This window comes from Anas acuta, chromosome 15 (genome assembly GCF_963932015.1).
Source record: "Anas acuta chromosome 15, bAnaAcu1.1, whole genome shotgun sequence".
In the NCBI taxonomy this organism is placed as follows: domain Eukaryota; kingdom Metazoa; phylum Chordata; class Aves; order Anseriformes; family Anatidae; genus Anas; species Anas acuta.
Genome location: NC_088993.1, coordinates 6,609,627 through 6,623,990, shown reverse-complemented (window position 1 = coordinate 6,623,990; position 14,364 = coordinate 6,609,627). Strand labels below are relative to the sequence as shown.

General features: G+C 40.4%; 1 protein-coding gene across 10 annotated transcripts in view; it reads left to right on the top strand.

The window, feature by feature from the left end:
• DNAAF8 (dynein axonemal assembly factor 8) overlaps positions 1-14,364 on the top strand; it is a 102,660-nt gene that overhangs the window by 64,017 nt on the left and 24,279 nt on the right. For 9 of the 10 annotated variants that reach the window (XR_011101550.1, XM_068698755.1, XM_068698754.1 and 6 more), the window contains 6 exons: positions 804-998; positions 2,265-2,591; positions 4,140-4,202; positions 5,865-5,918; positions 8,045-8,214; positions 13,534-13,729. Coding sequence is in view for 9 of the 10 variants with exons in the window: in XM_068698755.1 (XP_068554856.1) it covers positions 804-998; positions 2,265-2,591; positions 4,140-4,202; positions 5,865-5,918; positions 8,045-8,214; positions 13,534-13,729 (1,005 nt within the window). In the remaining variant the exon portion in view is untranslated. The remainder of the gene's footprint in view (positions 1-803; positions 999-2,264; positions 2,592-4,139; positions 4,203-5,864; positions 5,919-8,044; positions 8,215-13,533; positions 13,730-14,364) is intronic. The other variant, XM_068698753.1, reaches the window with a different exon arrangement.

The following is a 14,364-nucleotide window of genomic DNA, read 5'->3' as shown; positions in this document are numbered from 1 at the left end:
TCTATACTAGTTCTATGCAGCTGGAGGTCACAGCAATCAGAAGTTTATTTTGATAACTACAGGTAATGTTTTCTTACGTATTCAGCCGATTAATACAGTTTTATTTAATTATTTTAAATGTTGGATATCAGGACTTGTAATTGAAGTCTACCGCTTTCCAAAAACAAATCTTAAGGAAATACAATCAAATGCATGCCATTCACTATATTTCTAGCATTATGAAATGTTAAGGTGTGGGAATAACTAAGTACATGGATATTGATCTATACAATTGCTTAAATAATCATGTAGTTGAAACAGTATAAAATCAAACACAGATTTCTGCAGGGTATTTTGCAGGCTATGCTGTAGACCATGGACATGTGCATAATATGGTAACAGGCCCCTAATTAGTCCTCAGTTGTATGCTGTGTGATCTCCTAGAACACAAAGTGAAGTATCAATTTAATGTGAAGGTAGTCCTTAGTTATCAATCTGAAACTGATGTCTTAAATAATTTAGGTATAGATCTATCAACTCTGCTCAACAGTGTGAATAAGGATATCAAAATTAGGATTTAATATATTTGCTTTACATGCCAGAAGCAATTCCAATTAAGGAGTGCAACTGATTAGTAAGGATTTGCTGTGATACTGCTCCTCAAGTATGCTTCTTTTTCTGGCCATGCTGAGCTGCAGCATCATGGTGAGGCATTGGCCTTTGTTTGCCCAATAGAGAATTAGTCAATTCCTTTACACTAAAAAAAGAGTGGATGTTTGTTTCTGGGCAGTAACTATGTCTGTTTTGATGATTCTCTTGGCCAGGAGGAAACCTCAGTGCAGTGCCAGACCCCTGTAACATTCCTCTGTATCTTTTCTGCAATCGAATATATGCCTCTGAACCTGAAATGGAGCAGGTTGTCATGCTGACACTGATCGGAGTGGATGCTCTGAAGAGTGCTGGAGAGCTTCTTTGCCAGATCCTTCTTCCTGGGAGCAGTAACCAGTCTCAGAATGCAGGTGACCACAGCTCTGGGGGAGGACTGCAGAAGTCAGTCAGGGAAGTCTAGCCTGTCAGCTATTTTTGTCATAGCCAGAACATTATGAATAATGTGGTAAACGGGGCCTCAGGAAGGACCAGTTTCTTTGTTTACCTGCCTGAAGCGCTAAAGAATTTATCACGGCTGGTTAGTCATGGGCAAGGCCACTTTTCACATTACAGACAGGACATTGGCATAAGTGGGCATCATTTTCTTCAGAGAGTGTCAAAATAGTTCAAAGATGTGCGTAATCCAGAGTATTGTGTCTTTCCCTGTCTCCTAAGTATTGGGAGATAATGCAGCTGTATAAGGGAGACGGAGTGACAGGAATTCAAAAATCACAAATTCTATTCCGGGTCCACTGACATTCTTTGTGATCAGAAGTAAGACACCGCACCTCTTCAAGCTTCATTTCCTCACGCACACAGGAAGAATAATGACGCTGTCCCCCACATTAAGTGCTTATAAATGCATGCATGAAGAGTGCTGTCAAGTGCTGAGCAGGATGATTTTATATAATTTCATGATGCAGATTTTATTGGAGTTCAATAATACAGGCACTATACTAACAAAGGGCAGAAGTCTGGCATCCTGTCTTATTCTGATGTATCCTACTCTCTTGAAACAATGGTATGGAGTGAGATCTGTATCATGGTAGGCAGAGAAGATTCTAGCTAACAGAAACTTCCAGCAACATACAGTCATGGACTGAGCCCCAAACATCTTGTTACATTGGAAGTAAGACTACTTTACAAATAATTTTTAAATTACTTTAGAGACAAGTCAACATTAAATTGTAGCTTATTATGGTAATGAATATAGCTTAAAATGGAATGTTATAAGAGGTGGTAAAGGATCTATAATTATGGATTATGTTGTGTCAAAGCACTTAGCTATCAGTCTATTCTCGGTATTTCCCTTTCAACTCCTCTCCATTTGCTGTGTTCTCTAATCAAATCATGGCAGTTATTCTCTCTGGCTCCCTGTTGATTTCCCAGATAGGCCATTTATTGTTTTCACTGTAATGTAATTTTCTAGTATTTGTATCTTGTGTTTTTTTCCCCAGTATATTTCTATATCTGCGTTACAGTCCATTTTGGATGCAACCAGGACTGAAGTCAAAGCAACTTTGGAACTTTAGTTAAAAAATAATAATAATTTAGAACGCTTCTCTCTAGTATAAAATATAGTTTCTAGGAAACGCATGCTGTCAGTTGATACTAAATGTATTTCCTTTCACTTGCAGAAGGACCTGATTCAGGATTCGAACTTCTAGGTCTCAAATGGTTGCCCTATCTCACTCGATGTCAGGCAAAAGAAATAACCCCTTTTGAGGTTGGAGATACTTCCTGGCAAAGAAGCCTCGATAGACTCATGTCAAACCCAGTCCTTGTGTGTGCATTACGGCGGATCAATGCCTTCGAAGTTCTTGCAGACACACTGAATCTATTAACACAGCACAGGGAGGAGCTAAGCAAAAGTGGGAGTGCTCTACAGAGAGTAATGGCCTTGACCCCAGAGATGACGTTCAGACAAGCCGTCCTCTTCTTCACAGAGAAGGATTTTGTAACTAGTAAGCCATATTTTACCATTTATAATGTTCTCGGGTATGGGGTGTTTGGGAATTCATTGCACTTGGATAAAGGAATCCATTTCTACCTGTTTTGCTATGGCACAGAAAAACTTAATAATCTGGGATTAAGTTCTTCAGCTGGCTGAATGATCAGTGATATGAAATTACCAGGAGCCAGTTGAGGTCATCTACAAGTTGGCCTATTTATTGTGGCTATATGTGGCCTGGTTCCCCTTCTGAAGATCTCAGGGTACTTCATTAATACTAACTAGATATTACAACAGTTAGCAGGACCAGTAAATAATATTCTATGCACTTTGCCTCTGTATGAAAGAGCAACTGGTAAATGGAGTCCAAGATCTGTCCTGCCCTGAGCTTGTCCTATACTAAGGGAGGTGAAGGTACTACCTAATCTGCAAGAGATGAAGAGAACAGTTTTTCTTGAGAATTTCTTTTCATCCTGGAGCAGGATGAACAGTTCATGAGGAATGGAGGCCTTTGTTGTCAAAACTTCTCAGACTTCAATGATATATGCTTGCATTGATCTGTCAGCATAGCAAACCTGCTAGTTTCTTCCTGCAGCAAGGAATGTATAGCCACACCTCTTTAAATTAAATCATTGTGTGGACTGAGGTGTTATTCATTTTGGATGCTCTGGACCGCCACAGTATGAGCTCCCACTGTTTTCTTGTAATGTGAAGCATAGCATGTCACCTAAGCTCTTGGGGAAGCCTGACTCTTTACACCTAAAGATAAATAGTTCCAAGCCTGATGATTTCTGATTGTTCAGGCACATAGATAAATCAGGATAGTGGAAACACTCTGTGTCAACAGAAGGAGTGGTGGAGTTCCATACGTGCGTTCATGCTTTGTAGTTTTAGCTCTTCCCCTATCATTTCACGGGGAAGAAATGTTCTTTGTTGTCAACACCAAGTTAGATGCTTGTTTCAAACATGCTGTGCTTATGTAGTGCAGAATACCAAACTGGCTTTACTGAATAGAAAGAAGAAAATGTGGTGGTGTCAGGAAAAAGATACTCATTTTAGTCTCACAAGTTAGGTCTGACAGTGATCTATGTGAGTGTTTTATGTGAATTTGGAGAGCAAGAAAAGGAAAAGAGGTCTTCAAAAAACAAGTCAGCAGACATCCCAAATTACTGCACGAAACTGCAAGATTGCATGCATTGCTGTCCTTTGTTGGGGTTATCTTGAGACCAGAAGGCAGGATAACAGAAAGGCAGAACTGAAATCAGTTTGTTGAGGGAGGTTATAATCGCAGTGTCAGCTTTTCCCACCTAAGCCATTGTAGGTAACAAAGGAGCACAAACACATCTTTTAACTGTGACTTCAGCATCCTCCACTCTCTCTTTTATAAGGTCGTTACATTTTTCCTCCTGTTGTTGGAGGAGTGGAGGGGTCTTCATTCTATGGAACAGCTCTTCAGCTCTCATTTGCCCTGTTAAATAAAATTACCTTTCTCGACCCCTGCCTCCCCAGTGAAGGTTCTCCATCTGTGAATCTGTAAAAGCACATTTCCTTCCTTTTACAGATGCAGAGTACCGCCCTGCTACAAAATACCTGCCACCACCTAGAAAAAAATCCAGGGCTGAAGGTAAGATTAAAAGTATGCACCAATTGCTTCTTGAATAAAAATATTTTTTTACTCTTAAAATAGATTCAAGAAAAAATAACTCTACATCCTCTACGTTGGAGTCATCAAAATGGGAGTAGTAAACCCTTGGTTAGACATTGTAATCCTGGGCAATTAAGAAGAAAAGCTCTGATAAGTCTACTTGGTACTGGGGGAAGGTGGTATTATTGCCTTTATTCTGCACAATTCTTCTCGGCATGCCTGGACAACCTGTCTCATGCTGCTGTGGAATGTAGGCTAGAAGAGTAATTAATCCCAGCTCTTTAGTAGCACTTCTCAGCTGTGGGTCTTGAAGAATATGCATTTCGTCATTTTACAGCAATGGTAATTGAAGCCTAGAGAGGTGAAACGTGTTGGTCACTGTTTCCAAATAAGCGAATGACAGAGATCAGAGCAGAATGCTCATTTCCCAAGTCCCAGCCAGCGGCTCTGCTCATTGCATTACATTGCCATGCAGGTCACTAGGCACTTCACAGATGCTAGAAGTTTTCAGCTAACCCTAATACTAAAGGAAAAAAAGTGGCATTTTGAGGATGGGAGCTATGAGGCAAGGAGATGGTTTCACCTTATATGTTCATTCTTATTATTTACAACAAAATAAGAGAAATACATTTGGAAAGGGAAAAAAAATCTCATTAAAATTAAAAACAAAAACATTTCAGCTAGATAACCTACCAGATATGTTGCTCTGGGAAATAGAAATGCATGGACTTCAGACAGTAATAAATATTGATGACAGTAAAAAATGATGATTTTGTTTTGACAGACAGATTTTAGTTTTCTGCTATTTACCTTGTATGTCTCTTTGGTTAAACTTGCCAATGAAGATCACTGGAAAAGGAAGTCCTTTATCAGTCTGCAAGTCTCTCCTCATTGCACCCTCGTCCTAGCTAACTTCTCAATTCACACATGCCGTGAGGTGTTGTAAATTTTCCTCACCTCTCTGGGTCACTGCAGGTTTTACATTAAACTGAAGGAAAAACATTTTTATATGGACTTTTGTTGGAAGGCCTAACTTGCTCATACCAGGCTCCTTTTGCACTGCCTTGCTTTTACGAGGAACCACTGAAGCTAATCATTCCTGGCTGTTTGGGGAATGTCACTGAGGTTTCATCAGCAGAGCTAGGGAGAGGACTGAACCACAGATCAGTGCTGCCTAGGTGTGTAGTCAGAATACACAGCCCTTCTTTGCTTCCGGGGCAGGGAAGGAGGGAAGGAGAAACAGGTCTGAGTTTCATGGCAGCTTCCAACTTGACTGTGAAATACTGGCAGCATGAAGTTGGCTTAAAACTGTTTTAGCTGCTCCCTGAAATGGTGACTAAGAAAGAACCCACACAGAAAATATAACTGAAAATCAACATAATTTAGTATTTGTGGCCTTTTTCAGTATATGCTATTGGGCTGTCTGGAGAAGTGAAAAGTACTACATCTCCCAGGGTGTCCCAGTACAATTGAATTCCCAACCATGTCTGAAATCAAGCCATGCATGTGCCAGGGTTGCATTTTAAAATGTATGTCAGAGCAGTGTTGGTTGCATTATGCAGAGGAGGTGGCACTATTCTCAAATTACTGTCCCAGAACATACATACTTATTAATCAGATCTATCTGCTTATTTCGTTTAGCAGAAAAGAGCCAGAGATGCCGTGAAGAATCACTGTTTACCTACTTGCAAACAGGTGAGAGAAGAACAAATTGGAAAATGTGGCTTAATAAGGCCTTTGTGGACCTAGCTCATGTAGGTGTACCAGCAAAAAATAAGTGAAAAGATTTTCTTTTTTCTTAGGCTTGAATACTGGCAGTGATATACATTCGCTTTTCTAAACATGTCAGGAAATCTGATATCTGCTTGTCTTGAGTTTACACTTATTTTAACATGCTTGTGTCTTATGTATATAAATAGTATATAAAAGAGATCCAGTGCTGTGGTTCTGTTACACTATGAAATCAAAACCCATATAAATAATTAGGGGAGGAGGGTGGCCCAATCATGGGCCATAGGAAAGGATCTAAAAATATCACGGTGCTGAAAAACATAACAAAAGACAGGAAACTTGGGCAAACCCCGAAAGGCCACTGAACAGCCAGAACTGATGAAATCAGGCATGTCTGAGGGCTGCCAAACAGGCCTTCATGGTAATTCATGATCAACAGAGACTGTTCCGTTGATAAACAGCAGTATGTTATCAAATGTTGTTGCTTAACAGTCACCAGGGAGAGAAAACCAACTCTAGGTGACAACGTGTCCCACCTGGTTTAGACACTTGCCTTTGACCAGACCAAGAAGGCAAAGTGAGAGAAGATAAATCCCCTCCTGAAGTGTCTAAAGTACATAATTATGCGGCATGTAGTGATTCACACACCACAAGAATGAGAATGTTTGCCCAGAAACATAGCAGATGGTGAGTAAAACGTCTTGAGGACAATGAAGGTTTATGTAACCGTATGCAGTTGAGATTGCCGTTCTGTGTGAGAGCAGCTGAGTGGATCCGAACGGCTTCCTTCTGCACTTGCAGGCTGTTGCTATGGCATTTAAACCTTTTTGTTCAAGAAATATGTGCAAAAAAGCAGCAGTTCCTTAATATGAGGGCTTGGTGCAGGAGAAGGGTTAAGTTTCCATATCAAATGGGGGCAGCATTCCTGCCTTTTATTTTTGATCCCATATTTCTCTGTCACTGAATCAGCAACATGCCTCTTGCCAACTGAAAATAACAGTATGCATCAAATTATATGCAGCATGGTTGATGCTTCGATGCATCGACATCTGTATAATTAGGAATGGGGTGTATAGGAAATATAAAATGACATTTTATGTACACAAACAGATAATCATGGATCAATTTTAACAGCCTGCAGTACTGTTACCTCATGCTTCATGCTAATTGACATGGTTGGGCACCAGCAGTTAATGGGTCCTAGCTGACTGCTTCCGACACTACAGTTGCTAATAAATCTTCAAGGGGTGTTATTAGGATAAAATCTTAACTACAGTCCCATTAATACAAAGCTTTAGATTTTAGACAGTGCTTTGGATTAGTAGAACTAATAATTTGAAAATGCTGTCATTTAAAAATGTAATTTATGAATTTTCTGCCTTTTAAGATATTTTGTATTGTCAGATAGCAAAACTATCTTGGTCCGTTTTGTTCTGTTTGTCGTAGCACACTGTGTGCTACACCTGGCTGGCAGCCCTGCTGGGGAAATACTGTCAGAAGCAAAAACTTTTTGCTGAAATCTCAATTTTAGTAAACACAATCCTATTCATAATAAGGCTTATAACGTTAATTGGAACCTGTCATACTTGTTAGTGCCTCTTTGAAACATAGCTCTAACAGAGAGATACAGAGCTCTGAGAGATAAACTATGAGGAATAAGAATTTAATAGGTGCCTGAAGGATTTTATCACATAATCACTACAATTCACATGAAAAATGTAAAAGGAAATATTTTATCCTGCTCAAAACATTCAGATATAATACAAAGGATGGAGTCTCATTCTACAGACCTGCCAGATAAACCTTTTGGACTTGTAGATATGGCAGATTTCCTGGAGAAAAAAAAAATAAATAAAAAAAATCTACAAGCCCAAACTGTTACAGCTAGCTTTTTTTTTTTTTCTTTAGATAAATATATGTACACAGCTTTTTTATGGACTTGCTTGGTTCAAATCTCTATGAACTTCATGCCAACTTTTAGATAACCCTCTTCTAGAGATATCTGTCCTGGCTAGTAAACAAATATTGCTGCATGCTTTGCCTCTGTTTTTAAGAGCAGCTTTGGGTTTGACTAGTGTGCTTTGTTACAGGAGCTCAAATCCTTTGCACAGTGCTGCTGATCAAACCTGGTGCCTGGAGCCATCGTCTTGCAAGGATCCTCCAAAAAATAGGCCTAGAAAAATTCACTGTGGTTGCGATGAAACATGTACACCTGGAACCAGACATTGCCTTAGGACTCCTTTCTTCTGAAGTGAAGCAGGTTTGTTACGAAACTGGCAGATCTACAGCTATGCTTAGGTTTAGAGTGGGAAAAGATGTGAGCTAGTGAGTAATCCATTCCTGAAAGAGCAAAAACTCCCATCCGGGATTTCTTAGTTATTGTTAGAAGTGAGCTATATAGAACAATCATATCTGTACAATACCATGCACAAAGCAAGCTGACAAGCTGACAGTTTCTTTTATCGTATGCCATAAAGAAGCAGACCTAGTTTCTCTAAAACAAAAGTTCAGAGGACATGGGTGATACAGACCTCCCAAGAATTTGTTTAATTGCTAATTTACAACGCTGACTCTTAAGTGCAAAGCAGGAGTCCCCTGTTTATTCCCCTACAATCAATCCAGGTAGGGCACCTCAAGAAGTGTACTGCCCTCACTGCCAGTGTGCCTGGTTTTCCATCCAGCTCCAACCATGGAGCTGGAGAACATTTCCTTGCACTGCCAGAGAATATATACACCTCCAGAGCCCCGTGACAGTATGGTATTACATTACATCTACAGTTGAGTTTCTGTTCCAGAAGCATGTGTGCAAGAGTCTATAAAAATGACCTGCAAAGAGAGAAAATTATTTTGCTGTCAATTCTACTGTCTAACAGACAATAAAGAGGGTTTTTAAACCTTGGGGCGTTAAAGGTTTTTGTTAGCTGAAAATAGGTTTGTTTCTGCTCTTTTATAGCATTAGAAATTCATTTTTTGCCCAACCTGAAATATTCTGAGATGATAGCTGAGCGTAAAGGTATTGTGAAAATCAGGAAATGAGGAGGTTTTTTTTGTTGTTCTTTAAAAAAATATTATTTGATTGCTTTCCTGAAGATACTCAACCAATTAACTTTTACAGAGAACAAGCCTTTTTAGTGGATATTACTCTTAAGTTGAGAGAGTTTAAAGCACCTATCACAGGAATTCATAATAGTCTTCCAGAAGAAGATGGGAAATATCACAGGACAGTGTTCTAACATAACCATCTATCAGCAAAAAAATAATATTTTCTGCATAATAGCAAAGGAATCAGGCAAAAGCATCTGATACTTAAATATTTGCAGATCTTTGATAAGAGGAGTATAGTGCCTATTAGAGTTGCTGGGGAAGTACTTTCCAATAAAGTTTTTAATCACGTGATGAAACACAATAATATTTAGTTGATCATCTGAAACAAAAGACGTTTAAAAAAAAATCGAAATGTCTACCTTGGGAAGTAATGTAGATATTAGGGTAAATTTGAAAAGAAGTTATTTCATGAAAATTTTCTCTTGTTTTTAAGAGTTCTCTAACACACTGGAGCAGCTGTTGAGCATTGATTTAGTTTCCTTGAAGAGCTGGTGACTAATGAGCTTAAAAATTACAGAGTACTGGGGTTTTGTTCATGGAAAAAAGCATGTTCTGAAAGTGAGAAAGCAGTGATAATAGACTGCCTTTGGCAAGGGGCAATGGGCAGTAGGAAATGCTATTGTACAGGGGCTCCTCCTCATTTTAGAACATGTCCAAAAATCTTTTAGTCATGTGGACTAATATGGTTTGGGCTCCCAAGACAAACAGGTAAGATTTTCAGAAAGCTTCAGCATGCTTCAGGGACTGGATTATTTTGAAAATCTGGCTTGTAATTGTTACAATGGCAGCTGGTGAGGGCAGAATTATTTTTCACAGCTGAATTTCATATAAGCATTTGAATCAGAGCAATGTTCGTTGTAGATCTGTCTCTCAGTGTAGGGGACAATAAGGATACAATGCTGTTTTTAAAAAGAGGCTCTTAACTTGGAGGCAGATTGTTGAGATTTAGCATCTCCTGTTGAAGAGCTTGGAGCCAGTGTCAAACCCTTCTAGAAGTTCTGTTCCAGGCTTTCTGTCTCTTCCTCACCCAGATTCTGATCCAAAATCCACCTCTAAAATAACCTCTAGAAACTCCCATGTGCTGTGCAATGTGCCAGTTTCCTTTATGTCCATAGTACTTTGTATCAAATCTGGGGTTTAGTCACTGGTAGCAATACCTAGCATCTCCTTCCTCTTTCAAACGTGTTATTTACATGCACATTTATGAATATCCTCAGCAACATGCTTTCAGCAACATGATTGCTTTTTCAACTTAAATACTAGCAGTCAGCTTCTTAGTAGCTTTTGGCCATTGGACTATGATAAATAATGGGGTGGATGGGGTGGTTCGCTGTTCGCTGAGATTGTCTAATCACAATAATGCTTTTTACCTGAAGGCTAATAATAATAATAAAAGCAAAGGTCAGCTAAACAGAGCTGACACTGTCTTCTCAGCTTTTACCATGGCACTAATAGTGTTGAAATTGTGAGAAGGAACTGCTCCCAGAGGGAGTTCTGCCTGTTTTGATTGGTTTTCCTGTCTGCACTTATCCAGGATCCAGAACTGCAGAGACTCACAGCTGTAGCTGCTGGAGAGAAAGCCTGATTTTACAATGGAAGCTGATCAATCTTTCAGGAATTTACCTGATACGGTTGCTAGTGGCAGCAGGTCACTGGACTCAATAACTTGACTGCTTCCCTCCAGTCCTGTCTTGTGAGTCTAACGGCAGAGGCAGAAGGACAGTTTTGCTGCGTTTTAATCCCGTTAGTCCTCCAGAGCCAGCACACAGCTGGAACTTCCTCTCTGTGTGCATCAACAAAATTGCTCACTGAATTCGAGTCAGCTGCACATGTGCAATCTCGCTGCAGCTGCTCGGGTATCAGCAAGGACACGGTTTGAAGACAGTGCAGAGGCAGGATGTAAATAAAAGCATCATTTGCCTGGAAGGGTCTAGACCGGATACGAGGATGTATAAAAAGGAAAAAAGTCACCTTGACTCACTGACACCATTGCTAGCGGTTAGAAACAACATAGTCTTTAACCCCAAGCCTGCTCATAAGACAGGATACAGAAACAAAAGGCTTTTGTTACATAAATCTAAAAGCACTGTTCAGAAGCTCTGGAACAAAACAATTTCATTTTTTTAAGTTCTGTTTAACAGAAACTGTCTTTGAACATTTTCTTTTGCAGATGTGTCTGACATGGAGTCAAATGAATGTTGATATGTTTTGTCCAGAGCTTTTGAAAGTTTTCATGGAGACGTCATCATTGTTTTTCATCTCCCAAGGAGAAGTCTTGATGATTACTTGGAAAAGTGGATTATGTGCATATTTTTTAAACTATCAAAAGTTTTCAAGCAAAAAGGGCTTATTTTGTATTATACAGAACTGAATTAATGTCAGAATTTTGCAGTATGCTATGACATGCTGAAACTCTTTATCCTAATCTAAACAGAGCATTCTAATCACAACACAGCCTGTGAAACTTCCCCATATGTTTCTCATGTGCAGTCATGCAATGTGACTGCCATCCCAGAGTTTCCTTTGCCCTTTATTTCCATGGGATGGGTGGCCTGCCAAATATCACAACTTGTATCAAACCTCTTATCTGACTAACCAGCTTAAGAATGGGTCTGTCTCATGGATCATTTTGCATTTTCAAATACCAGGATTGAGCCAGTGATTTTCAATTTGTAGCCTACTTAGAAATATAGTTTAGGAGGAATGTGAGTGTGAGAAGATTTGGGTCAAAGTCAGTGAATGGGTTCCTATGATAGAAAAACAAAAGAGGCCTTGAAGTATTTTATCTTCATTTTTTTAAATGAAATGATAGGATTTTCCTTCGGAAATGCTTTATCTAGAGAACTGTCATTCTCTGGTGCTTTCAAAAGATTAAAAAAGAGAGGAATGAAAATCTTTAGGGGGCTGAATGATGTTATTCAGTTGAATCAAGCAAGAGTTTTTCCCTCTATGTTTTAATTTCTTCAAAAATTTTAAAAAAAAGGAAGTAACCATAGCTTGGTTCAGCCAGCAAGCTGAAAATGTTGTCTGTAAGCTGTAAAGAGCACACAGCAGTGCCCTGGAGCTGCTCGGTAGCGCTGGTGTTGCTGCACTTTGCCATTTGGAGGGCAGGGAGGCAGACCCGTGTGCTTCTGCCACTTTTTTAAGATGAAGGGAGCAGGAAGAGGCAGCTTGCAGCTGCTGTGGACACCCTGACCTCGCACTCAGTGGAAATATCTGCAACAAGCTTGGGTTTCCAAGGTTTTGCTTAATGAAAATAGTCAGCTTGGCCTTGACGGCTCTGCTGCTCAGCCACCTTCTGCCCCAGGCGCTTGCAACCTTTCCCTGGGTTTCTCACTCATTATGTCTGTCTCTGGCCAACAAATTGGTCTCTGGTTGCTGGTGCAGTGGCTGCTAGTTGTTTTTACCACTCATCCTGAGTTAAAGAAAGATCCCAGGGTGCTGTGACCTGCACAGCTGTGCAACAAATATCTCTGCTCAGGGTGAACTGGCAACACGTGTAAAAGAAACAAAGGTAGAGAAAATTGTTGTGGAGCACACAGTACATCAGTGGCAAAGCCAGGAGGGCAAGCTGTTTTCTTTCAGCCTAGTGCCCTGTCCTGAGCATCCTCATTTTAAGCTCACTGTTTTTGTGGTCCAGATCCTGACTAGTGCAGGAAATTGTACCACTCTCTAGGAGAGGCTGGGCTCTAGCAGCAGGGGGTGTGTGTTGGGGCTGGGGGGTCCTTTTTGTGAAATCAAAGAAGAGTTCTGGTATTTGTAGTCTAGCATCCTATATAAGCAGAACTGAACATGGCTCCTTATCCCAGAACGTTTATGACCTCCATGATATTGCTCATGTGTGTTGCTTCCCTACCTGAATGTCATGCTGAAGGTACTGTGAAAAGGGTATTTCACAAATCAACGGTTCGGTAGTGCGCAACTAAACTGCAGAGTAGCAGTTTATATTTGTATTTACCCACTAAAAATGAACTCCACCTCCAGCCTAGCATGTGCAGATCACCAGAACAAGTCACAGCACAAGGCTTTTCTTTCTTTTAGAAACACAATTTTGTTTCCTTTCTTACTAAAGAATTTTAAGAAATTAATGCAAAAGCAGTTTGTATGTGTAAGAACTGCCATTGGCTGATCCGTGAACCTGAGGACTAAAATCATGAGCTGCTTACAGCTACAAGACAAGCTCAGTATTTAACTTTGTTTAGCTCCATGTGTACTCAGGATGGGAACTAGACCTACTATTACCAGGTGATTGTCACAGCAGATGCCAGCTCGGTGACTGTGGTATATGCTCTGGAAGCTCTGCTGGCAGAGGCTGCTAGCATGCACGTTGCAAAGAGGAGAGAAAGCAAAGAATAACGGCAGATCTGTTTGCTTCAAACAGAGAGGGTTATAGCCAAAGGAAAAGCTGGGATGTATCCAGGACTCACCTGCATTGTTTATTATAATCTGTTCCCTCTCCATTATTTCTTTTCAGGATCCTGCTGTTTTAGAAGCTCATTGTACCTACCTTACCTCAGGCACTTCTCTCGTGCTTTGTCTTCAAAGATCAAATGCTGTGAAGAAGCTGATAGATTTACTGGGGCCGGAGGATCCTAAAGTGGCCCAAGCATTAGATCCATTCCTCTGGAGGGCTCAGTATGGCATCAGCACAGTCCAAAATGGATTTTATGGTAGGTTTTTGTAAAAGAAAAGTCTGAAGGCTCAGATGTGCCAATAGAAAAAACGTTATGTACTGTTTCCCTCCTGCATCATCACTACAGATCTGGCCTTAGCAGGCAGGCCATTATTCCCTAGAAAGCTTTCATTGTTTTCTTGGTGGCAGAGCTGAGTATGTCTCAAGCTATGAAATATTCTCCCAGAAGATATATCAAAAAGTCATCTTCTCAGAACAGCCCCAGATCTGTCTTCCTTCAGAAGAGATTTCCTTTGATCTCTTCACTGCTTGGCCATTTTGTAATTATCCCCAAGAACCCATCTGTCTTCTCTCTGCTTGTGAGTCCCCTCCTGATAACCATGTAAGCCACTGGCCAATTGCAACCAGATTTCACAGAGGGTTTAAAGTCTTCAGGACAGTGAGCTCCTCTAGCGTCTCAAAACATTAATGACTGGGTAGAAAGAGGTGATCAAAAGTTGCTCCCAATGAGGAAAGCAGGTAAACTCAGCTGTTTTCCAAGGGACACTCTTGCCAGCTGGCACATCAGCAGAGGCATGCAAGCTAGTCAGCATCCTCAGTGTGCTGAACCAGCCACAGTTTCATCTGCCAGCAGCAGGTGGAAGAAAGGGGAGGGGGAGCTAGGATGTTGCA